Source organism: Montipora capricornis, chromosome 14 (genome assembly GCF_036669925.1).
Source record: "Montipora capricornis isolate CH-2021 chromosome 14, ASM3666992v2, whole genome shotgun sequence".
Taxonomy (NCBI): domain Eukaryota; kingdom Metazoa; phylum Cnidaria; class Anthozoa; order Scleractinia; family Acroporidae; genus Montipora; species Montipora capricornis.
In genome coordinates this window covers 25124082-25135131 of record NC_090896.1, presented here as the reverse complement: position 1 = coordinate 25135131, position 11050 = coordinate 25124082, and the positions used below count along the sequence as shown (strand labels likewise).

The window sequence follows — 11050 nt, the reverse complement described above, 5'->3', positions numbered from 1 at the left end:
CTTTACGGCTGAACTTCCCCGAGTTATCCAAAATCTTTCGCGGATGAGGGACAAAACTTGCTTTCTTCCAGAATGGCCACACTGACCCATAACCGATTTCAGATGCATCAGCAAAATGATGTAGCTGACTGGACGTAATGACACCAAAACCATCTGGCTTCAATCAGCGTTCGACAGAGAATTTAGACAATTTGGGTAAATCTGCCAACCATTTTTCCCCAGAAACCTCGTACTTTGAGGGGATCGCATCATGCCATCCTAGCTTCTCCCGGCATAAATCTTGAAGCAAGCGTTTGGCTGGCAACACGAACGGTGCAGCGAGATCAAGAGGATCATAAACTGAACTCACAACCGAAAGGATACTTCTTCGTGTGGGTGGACGATGTTTCAGGTCTATCTTGAACCCAAAAGTATCCGTTTCTGTGCACCATCGAACTCCAAGGGCTCTTTCGAATGGTAGATTTTCTTTACTAAGGCCCAAGTTCTTTACTTCTTTGGCGCGCTCGGCTTCAGGGATGGCATCAAGGACTCTGCGACTATTACTAACCCATTTGGTCAGATGAAATCCACCTCTTGACAGCAAACATTTCAAATCACTTGCGTGTTGTAAAGCTTCTTCAGTTGATGGTAAAGATTTCAGGCAATCGTCTACATAAAAGTTCTTGTTAACCGAGCTTACAACTTCCCTTAAAAAGTGGTCGCTGTTGTCCTCTGCCGTCTTTCGCAGGGCAAAGTTAGAACATGCTGGAGATGAATCTGCTCCCAACAAATGCACAACCATCTGATACTCTTCGAGATTTTCGTCCAGGTTACCCTCAGGCAACCACAGGAAACGGAGAAAGGTTCGGTCTTCTTCGGCTACTCTAACCTGGTAAAACATCGCTTCAATATCCGCCATAATAAATAATAATAATAAATAAATATTTATATAGCGCCTATACTTTTCAGTGCTAAGCGCTTTACAATGCTTCAAGGGTTAAAAAATAAAAATCCTAAAATCATTACATATAAAATACATAATCACCAAATTACAGAGAATACTAAGATAATTCATAAACTCGCTTAAACAGAAAGGTCTTCAATTTAGATTTAAACTTATTTACATCATCAATTGATCTGATGTCAATAGGCAAATCGTTCCAGAGTATAGGGGCAATGACTGAAAAAGCCCTTAAACCGTATGTCTTTAAGCTATAGGGTTCAATGACAAGACGCCACTTGTCTGAAGCTGAACGAAGGTACCTCGCAGGTTCATAAACATGGATTAGGTCAACCAAATAATCAGGAGCTAAATTGTTAAGTATCTTAAAACTAATAAGATTAATCTTTAAGATTATTCTTTGCTCCACCAGTAACCAGTGCAACTCCTTTAGAGTATCACTTATGTGATTAAACTTACTGATTGCTACCCTTTCTTGGCCAAACCTCATCAATACACCGAACAACGTGTTCGTTAAGTCTGGGCCCTTGAGCAATAGATCATTGCGCGACTTTCCCTGAAACTTCGCAGAACAGTCGAAAACGACTCGTATTTTACTAGGCTTGCGAGGATGGTAGATGCTGTGGTGCGGGATCTACCACTTTACACAGTTTAACGCTTGCGTGTGCATGGGAACTTTACGGGCGTAGCCCTTCTCTAGAATCTCAGCCATAAAGACCTTGCAGTCAGCATACAGGTTCTTGTTACCATGGAGCTTCCGCTTCAGCCATAGCACTCGCTGTTCAGCTTGTACCCAATTGTTCGGCACCGCGACTTCACGATCTCTGAATGGCAAAGCCATCTCGTAATGACCTTCTTTCAGAACTGCCGTACTATTTAGCATCCTTAAGAAACGCAGCTCCTCTTGGGACATCTCAGGTTTATCATCTGCACTGGATTCGGGGAAATCACCATTGTAGTAGTCCTTCAGCATCTGGTTGAGATCGTGATCAGCCTTAGAAAAGAAACTGGATATGCGTGAGCGGTGGCTACGACACCCTAAGGGACCATTCACAACCCAACCTACAATTGTACGGGACGCGTAAGGGCCGCCATCTTGACAATGCCTCACTTCTAGAGGATCGAGGATCTGCGGGACGTCACTGGCTATTAGGAGGCCGACTTCTGCTTCTACATCCGGCAAATACACTCCACTCAAATGTGGCCATTTGTCAACATCAACCTGGTTTGGGATATCCTCCTTTGATACGGGAATCTCGGGTCTTGTGTACAAGGGAGGCAATTTGACAAACACGTTCTCCTCCAGGTCGGAAATAGCCAGATCTTGCAGAACGAAACTGTCAATGAGGCTGTTCTTTCTGTCCAACGTTGTTAAAGAAATCAAAGTTCTTTGGCCATTTACTCCTAACTGTCTCATTAGGGCTTCAGTACAAAACGTGGAAGAACTGCCGCTATCCAAGAAGGCGTAAGTGATTACAGGTGTCCTATTTCCTTTAGGCCATACTTTAACTGGAACAATGGCCATAGCTGTCCTCGAGGTGTCTGTCCCAACAAAGGGACTAATTCTTCCGCCTGTATTGACCATAGCACTTTGAACACGCAGAACCTCCTCGCGAGACGAAGTACTTGCTGTGGCATTGTTAGCTTCTGGGCAACGTGCAACAGAATTCGTGTGGAGAACTGTTGGATGTTTTCGTGTGCAATTGACAATTGCACACGTTTTCCGCTTCGGACAATTCCTTGCTATGTGCTCAGTGGACAAACAAACGAAGCAAAGACGCTTAGACTTTATAAACTCGATTCGTTCCCCCTAGGGGCGACTCCTAAGAGATTTGCAGCTCTCTAGGGCGTGATGATCGTTGCAATAAAGGCAAGAGACTTCTTCTACTGTAGGTAAGTCTGAACTTGGCAATTCCCTGGTGGCAGGTGAGGTCAGGCAATTGTTAACATGCGAAGCAAAACTACGTCTTTCTTTCGTTTTCTCGTGGGATCCTTTATTCAAGAGACCTCGACGTGTATCGGGTCTAGGCCTAGAGTCTTCGACAATCTTCCCGAAGAGAGGGTTGGTCGCTACGCGAGCTTCATGGTCGACAAACTCAGCGAGGTCATTAAACCGGATAGCCCTTCCTTGATCCTCCATGATTTCATCTACCAAGCGCCGCCATCTTACTCTTAAACTGAACGGCAACTTCAGAGATAACTTCTTAATGGTTTCGGGTTGTTCAAGCTTGGTTAGGTTCCTACTACTCTCCATGGCATTCTTGCACCTCATTAGGAAAATGGCAAATCGACTTAGGGCTTGGCCATCCTCTACTTTCACATCGGGCAAATTCAATGCCTTGGTTTCATATGCAGCTACAACGTGGTAATTATCACCGAACTTCTTCCTGATCAGTCGTTGAGCTTCTTGATAACCATTTTCAGGTGGGAGATAATGGCACGATCGCACGAGCTCTCTCACATCTCCACTAGTAAACTGCTCAAGGTAATAGAGCCTTTCGCTACTGCTTGACGTCTTGGACTCGATTATACTCTCAAACGCTCTTACGAAGGGTTCATATTCCATAGGGTCTCCGTTGAAGATAGGGACACGAGGCTGAGGGAGAGAACTTTTCTTCTGTTGTATTGCCAGCATCTCCACAATTTTATTTTGTTGCTGTTGCAGAGCGTTCTGTTGCTGATGGAGTCCTAACATTTCGTGAAAAGCCCTTTCGCTTGGCGAAGAAAGCACTTCGGAGGACTCTGAAATAGCCCTTTCGTTGTTAATAGGCAAGGGGGGATGGTGCCACTCTTCTTCTTAAGCGTTCTTCTTCCAGTTAAAGGTGAAACTTCTGTTTCTCTAGTAGCTGTCTCTTCTGAAGAACCGCCTCTTCCGCTTTTAACTCTGCTACACGTGCAACTTCTTTAGCTCTGGCCACGGACAGTGAAGATACATTACTTCCACGCGAACCACTGCGAGAAGAACGATGAGATTTTCTACTAGAAAGTCTGGAGGCTGAGGTTCTCGACACGATCTGACTTGCAGAGTCTTCTGGTTGCAACTGAGAGTCTAAACGCGCCACTTCCTCAGTTCTTTTAATCCAACCTTGAACTTCGTGGATAAAGTCATCCTTTCGAACAGACTCACGTTCGAAAGATTCATGGCACCTCAAAATGCTCGACTCGTCAGACAGGTACGACATATATACAACATGAGCTTCCTGGAAAGCAGCGAATGCAGCGACAAACTCTGACATTTTCTCTTTAACGCGAGAGGCGTTCCCTTCGCGGGACAGCAACACTTGAATTTCATTCCTTTTAATTGTAACTACGGAGAGATATCCAGATCTGGAATTCTTCAGCCGCCGAAGGTCTTCGAGTGAAATAACTTGATCTAGTGCCGAGCTAGCAGCGCGAAAGACAACATCACCACCACCGGGACCATCTTCTTTCGCCGCCATCAAATCTCGGCAAACTCAGGACAAATTCTTAACGATGTGATCTTCTTACGACTACAAAACTCCAGCGATAAAAATTCAAACACGCTTTATTCTTCATTCAACTGCCTATGACGGCGCGAACTCAACCCATGCGGTGAAAGCGAAAAGCGGTTAAGACTAGAAAACAAACAGATACAAAAATTACTTAGTAAAATGAACTAATCGTAAACAGAAACTCGACGAAAAGATACACTTACATTTGTTAGGACTGGTAACTGAATATTGACTGCTTGAAGCGAAGAAAGTAACAAACTGCAGAAAGCGAAACTACAAGAACTACTCACCAGCGAAAATGACTGATCGAGAACCCTAGAAATGACTAAATTAAGCCTTAAATACCTCTAAGAAAACGAATAAATTAAGAATTAAATTCCTAATTAAAAGACTGACAACTGCATCCCTAAGAGAGAAATGCAACCCCGCTAATGAGCAGGCGTTTGGATCTAACATCATCAGTTTTAATTGTTTTAGAGATGCATCTTGCTCTGTATTGCATTTGTTGCCATAGATTTAGAAGATTTTTAATTTTGAATCTGATATCAAAAGTCGCATGATGCCTGGACTACCTATGAAAGAAGAGCAGAAACGAAAGAATTCGTTTTAGATTGTTTTGTTTTGTTTGGTTTTCTTTATTTGATTGCTCTTCGCCAAGGCTGAACAAAAAAAATCGTTAATTCATTGTTTAAGTAAGGCCAGTAAGAATAAATAACCCGGGAGCTCCGCTTTTAGGCTTGGCTAACTCTATATATTAGACGAAAGAGACAAGTGATCCTCGCACTTTGCTAGACAATTTACCCAAATGTCGCTTTATTCATAAGTCCTTCAGTGAGTGGCTTCATAGTTCAGTTGGTAGAACATTGCACCGGCATCGCAAAGGTCATGAGTTTAAATCCCGTTGAAAAGACCTGAATTTTTCAGCTGTTTTATAATTAGAAACAAAGTGCGAAGTCCACTACAGTTATGCATTGCACACCCTTACCTTGCATCATCAGCTTGGGTGAGCGCGCTTTCGCTCAATTTAGCAGGAGACCAAAAGTGGCTTAAAGTGGCCAAGAGGGCTTATTTCTTATTCGATACTGACTCACGAAATGAATCCGAGTTCTCCTTTGCAGGAGTCGAACCTACGATCTTGCGATTACTCTCGATTACTCTCCACGAGACAAAATTTTGCTCCTTTTTTGATCAATGCAACACATCTGGCCCCAGTTGTTCAAAAGATGGATATCGCTATCCACAGGATAAATCACTATCCATTGGATTGTGCAATTGATTTCGCTATTTCTTATCCACTGGAGAGTGATTTATCTGGTGGATAGCGCTATTCATTGTTTGAACAACTGGGGCCAGCTGATGTGGTACAAAGATTACCTCCAACGAAAGTTCGGGTTCACATTGCAACCAGGTTGACAGTAATTATAAGACATGGCTTGATGATACTCTGGTTTTGATCAATATTTTTAATATTGCTTAAAAAGTTACAGTGTCTTCATCAGGGGGACCCAAAGTTCGTAGGTGTTCTTATATGGTCCCAATTAATTTAAAAAGAAGGTAGAGCGGTTTTCAAATGAGACCAAAGTAATTGCTTTCGCCAAAAAAAGGACGGAGACAATCCAGCAAACCAATCCAAATTCGAAGTAATTACTCGTAGCCGACACAAAGCGCGGGAAAGTGTGCACGCGCGAGCCACGATTGGTTTTGGTGTCACTTCGGATTGGTTGAAAAAGTGGCGCGAAAAATTTGAACCAATCACTGAGTGAAGTAATCATAAACCAAAGTAATTCGCTAATTACTGTCGATACTCAATTGAAAATCGCTCTAACGATGCATTCAGTTATACGTCCAAATTCAGCTTCTAGCTCCAAGGAAACGTTTTGTCAGCCTGGGCCGATGGAATAAACTTTCTGCCTAATTGCAGAAGTTTTGACAAACTTAAAGTTAACCTAAACGGCTCAAATATTTTTCGTCTACTATATTAAATTTCCCACCAAAAGTAAACATGTTTTGCCATTTTTACCTCAAACTCTTTCGGGCATCTTTTATCTGCCGGGCAAGACGCGCAAAGTTATCAAAACTAGCAGTAATTTGGCCCACAAAATTTCCTTGAAACAGGAATGCAAAGCAGTTTGTGACGTAAAATCGAGAATAGACCCAGGCCTCCCACATCATGGTCGTGGGTCCAATTAAATTACTGCTTGTTCTTCCAAGTTTGCGTAGCTTGCACGGCACAGAAAAAGCGACATTCTGGGTGACAATGGTGACATATGTTTGCTTTGGATGGGAGATTTATATTAGGGACAAAAAAATATTTGAGTTTAGTTGCACTTTAAAATCAGATTTTAAGCCACCATGTTGCGAAGTGGAAAAATTTGAAGAAACTCACCCAAAGAAATCCCTCGTGAACAAATATACCCTTATCAATGTTTGCTTGCAAGCAGGCTGACTTGTTTGGGGCATCGAGGGAGTAATTTGGAGGTGGAGCCGCCAGGGAGCGAGTCTGGCCCCATTCATCTCGCCTGCTGGTAGCTCCGCCGCCAAATCACTCGTTCGATGTCCCAAACAAGTCAGCCTGCTCACTGACTATATAATTTCAATGTCATTATCGTCTTCATAGAATATAATGCAATTCTTTCCCGTTGGCGCCACGAAGAAGGAAGTCCTTCAATCATAGACTTCTTCTTCAATCATAGTTCTTCCGTCCGTGCCATCTCAAAAATTTCAAATACTAGAAATAGCCGATTAGAGAAATTGACCTTACTACGAATGCTTCCAAACTGCCCAGAGGTCGTTCTTCTCGGCTGTTGCCTCTGGGGGCTTATGTTCCATTCACACGCAACACCACCATTTCTACCCTGCGAACACAGACGTCAGGCAAACATTATCTGTGATGGCAGGTTACATCACCTCCGAGCTTACACAAAAGACTTCCTCAGCTTCCTCACTTCCATCAATCAATCAATCAATCAATCGATCAATAACTTTATTAATATGTCAGGTAGATCTAGCTTACATATACGTAAACTAATTGGGGACACCTAACTCTGAGTGAATTAAAAGTTAAGAAGAAATATATTAATCTGATCCAAAATACTAATTATTAGTAATAAGCGTTAAAATTCGCTGTGTTTTAAACTAGTTCCCTAAAAATATCTTGACATGTCAGTGTCCCATTTACCCATGTTTCCTTCAACCAAAGGTTGAAGACTAATCCTCTCCCAGCCCACTATTTTCAATCCATGAATAAGAACCTAGATCCCATAATTCCCACTCAGCATTATTTTTTCTATCTCTAAGTGGACAACAAACGTTAACGCGAGTGTTATTTACATTTATTACGTGACTAGCTCCGTGAGCGGACAAGATGAACCAAATCCCGCGCTGTGATTGGCTACCCGAAAGGGCAAGATGGAGCTATCTCGCCCACACGGGATTTGTCGCTTGCTCCCGCAAGATCAAAGATCATTTTTTGGTGTTTTAAGTCATATAATAAATCCTTTATTGACCGAGCTTGTTCTGTCAAGATGGCTGGATATTGGCCTCGTTCTTTTTTTGCGTGTTTATGGAGCGAGACGAACTTGGCCAATATCCAGCCATCTTAACCTCACGCTTGGTCAATAACCCATATTTATAGACACTATAGCCTGCAAAGCAGGCGTACTTTTGTTTTAGTAAGAACTATTGGTCGACATCTTGGATAGCAAGACTAACAGAGGCCTGAGGCGAGTCAAAAAAACTGCACTCAGTGAGAGGTGGACAGTATGAACGTCTCAATCCTCTACCGGCTGTGTGCTTTCAAAATGGCGGCTCATTACGAGCTTTAGACCGCCTGCTCTACTGGCTATTGACAAAATCGTGCATACACCTTTAGTAACATTGTGGAGTTTAAAATATCCAGTATTTTTTGTTAGGCTCTTTGCTTAAGACACTATCGCTCTGAACTAAACCCAGCAATTGAAATTGTTGTCAAACGTACAATAAGGCAAGAAGCGTTGATGCAGGAGTCCGATGAAGAACTATATAATTGAAATGCCTGTTGGATGATAAACGCCTTCTACGATTTTTCCTTCCGCTTTAATTGAAAGCTTCAAATGCCGGCCCACTTTAGTTTCACTGATTAAATATATTGGGGAAGGAATATTAATAATTTGTCACTATCATGATTTATGTTGAACGTTTTCACAGTCAAACTCAACTGAAGCCGGATTGAAACATAGAAAGTAGAAAGTTACATAAATTCATCACCGTTGATAAAGAAATCTCGGTGCCAGCGATGTTAGCCCACTAAATGCAAACTAAAACCTTCTTTACACATAAATTTGTACAATTTAATGACCTACCGTGATACGAAATTAACAAAAACTCATAAAAAAACAGAAAAAGAAAAGAAAAAGCAAAAAACTTTTAAATACCCAATACATATTAAATGAAAAGTGTTACAATTGAACCCACTCGGAACTCGGAAAAATCCGAGCCCCAGATGGGATTCGAACCCACGAATCGCGGGTTCGAATCCCATCTGGGGCTCGGATTTTTCCAAGTTCCCAGTGGGTTCAATTGTAACACCTTTCATTTAATATGTGTTAAACATTCTCTCAAATACCCAATAATAAACAAAATTATGTCTTGTTTCCTGTGTATCGGTTGGAAGGCAAATAAGCTCTAGGTGCTTTACAATTGAAGTTCTTCTTTTGTGCGGGTACGTGGGTAGGAAATATTGACCAATCTAAAAAATCCTTCGTGTCTTTTTTTGTTGAAGAGGCTGTCATGCATGATCATACCTTCAAATGAAACAAACTAACTTCGAATTAATAAATACTTCGCAAGTCTTAAACATCTAATCCAGATTCAGGATTGTCGCGGTTGCGCACAACATGTACAGATGCGAATCTACTGGAGTGGATGGCAGTGTGTTTGGTGAAAACTGCCTTGAAACCATCCCGGTAATTTGAGCTGCGGAACGCGTAAAGAACTGGGTTTAAGCAGGAACTGCAGTACATCAAAAACTCAAACACACGTAAGAGAAGAGACAGCGTTTCCTGGTTAGAGATAAGTTTGCGGCGGTGTTCCAGCGCGATGTATAGAAAAAAGGCGCAGTACGGAATAAAACAAACGTAAAACGCAACTGTTACGCTTATTAAGAGTTTAGCTAGCCGCTGTTTGGTACGATCATCTCCATTGCCCGACGGCGCCTCCGCACAGACAGTGTGGCCTAAAAACAACCCTCGGATGATCTGGAAATAACAGTACGCAAAAACGACAAACGGTACGAAACCCCAAAATACAACAGTACAAATAACATGAGTGCGAAGTGAAGAAGCTAACTCCAAACTGAATGGACATACGCACCTTCCATATCGTTGACTGTACTTGCTTTCTGAAAAATTCGGAAAGCTTATTGAGATCGCTCCGATCCAAATAAAAAAGACAACGTATTTAACATGTTCAATGGTTAGTCGAAGTTCCGTCCTCATGGGCTTCATCAGTGCGTGGTAGCGTTCTATGGCCAGAACGGAGAGTGTTAGGACAGAGCTGGCTATTGCCACAGTTATGATAGCATTGCCTGTGAACATTTTGCAAATATAATCGCCAGTTTTTCCTGAAGGATGTATGGGGTAAAAAACAAAGCTGTAGGTTCTTGGGCACCAAAGTAGAATGACAATATCGCTGACAGCTAAGTTGACGAGAAGAATATTTGTGGTCGTGTGCATACTTTTTGTTTTGCGAACCACAGTTATAACGAGACAGTTTCCTGTAAACCCGACAATTAACAGCAACGAATACAGAACAGCAAAAACCACGTCTACTCGCTCGATCGTATACTTTTTAAAGTCTCGAAAACTGTTCAAATCCGTTTCGTTAACCGACATGATTTCCGTTTTGAGCCCGTGTAGAAACGTCGCGAAGAGATCAATTTAATGTTTTGTTTTGCTTTTTTTTTTTGTAACTTCTTCGGTTTTCCACTTCGAGATCCAGCGTCTAACCAGAACCAAACTGAAGAGTTAATAACCGTCATACATCCTCTCTATACTCCTTCTCTTTCACAACTGACTTATGAAACTCAAATGGAGCGAATATTTGCTTGCTATGTCACTTGTCATTTGGCCGACTTTTTTCTTCTCGTTCGATAAGAAGATTCTCAGCTCCTAAACGGTCAGAATACAAATTTTGTAGAACTCTGTGGGAGATCTTCATTAAACAGATTGATTGAGTTGGTAAATCGCAATGGTAATTATCAGGTAGACCTTGCTTGTAAGCTGCATTTAACAATCTCATTTGACTAAAGTTTCATTTCTTCTGCTTTGTTCCTACTTTCGCCAATTTAAGTGACGGATGTCACAAAACATTTGAAATTGTCTCTTGACAAATTTGACCGACTTTAAGACAGCAGTTTACAAAGAGGCACGTATTTAAATGTGTGTACCTCGAGTTACTACACTGGCTTCTCATTTACTAGGAATGGCTTGGATAAAAAGTATAATGGGCGTTAAAGATATACCACAAAAGCAAAGAGGGAAAAAATGAGCCATTCCAATCTTGCTTCTTCAAAAGCAATTTTTTTCACAAAATTAATAACGCCTAAAATTGTTCTATTACAGACAAAAGAAAGGAATTAATTGCCTGAATCATCGTAAAC

General features: G+C 41.7%; 2 protein-coding genes across 2 annotated transcripts; both read right to left on the bottom strand.

The window, feature by feature from the left end:
- Window positions 1–2750: 2750 nt before the first annotated feature.
- On the bottom strand, window positions 2751–3635 carry LOC138031765 (uncharacterized). The gene has a single exon (XM_068879388.1). It carries the CDS (start codon window positions 3633–3635, stop codon window positions 2751–2753), a length of 885 nt encoding a protein of 294 aa, XP_068735489.1.
- Window positions 3636–9058: 5423 nt separating this feature from the next.
- LOC138033481 (galanin receptor 2a-like) lies at window positions 9059–10663 on the bottom strand. Its single transcript, XM_068881221.1, has one exon. It carries the CDS (start codon window positions 10281–10283, stop codon window positions 9243–9245), a length of 1041 nt encoding a protein of 346 aa, XP_068737322.1. The 5' UTR covers window positions 10284–10663; the 3' UTR covers window positions 9059–9242.
- Window positions 10664–11050: the final 387 nt, after the last annotated feature.

What these genes read in the sequence shown, in the direction of transcription:
- LOC138031765 (XM_068879388.1), bottom strand. Translation starts at nt 3,635, where the DNA reads ATGTTAGGACTCCATCAGCAACAGAACGCTCTGCAACAGCAACAAAAT.
- LOC138033481 (XM_068881221.1), bottom strand. Translation starts at nt 10,283, where the DNA reads ATGTCGGTTAACGAAACGGATTTGAACAGTTTTCGAGACTTTAAAAAG.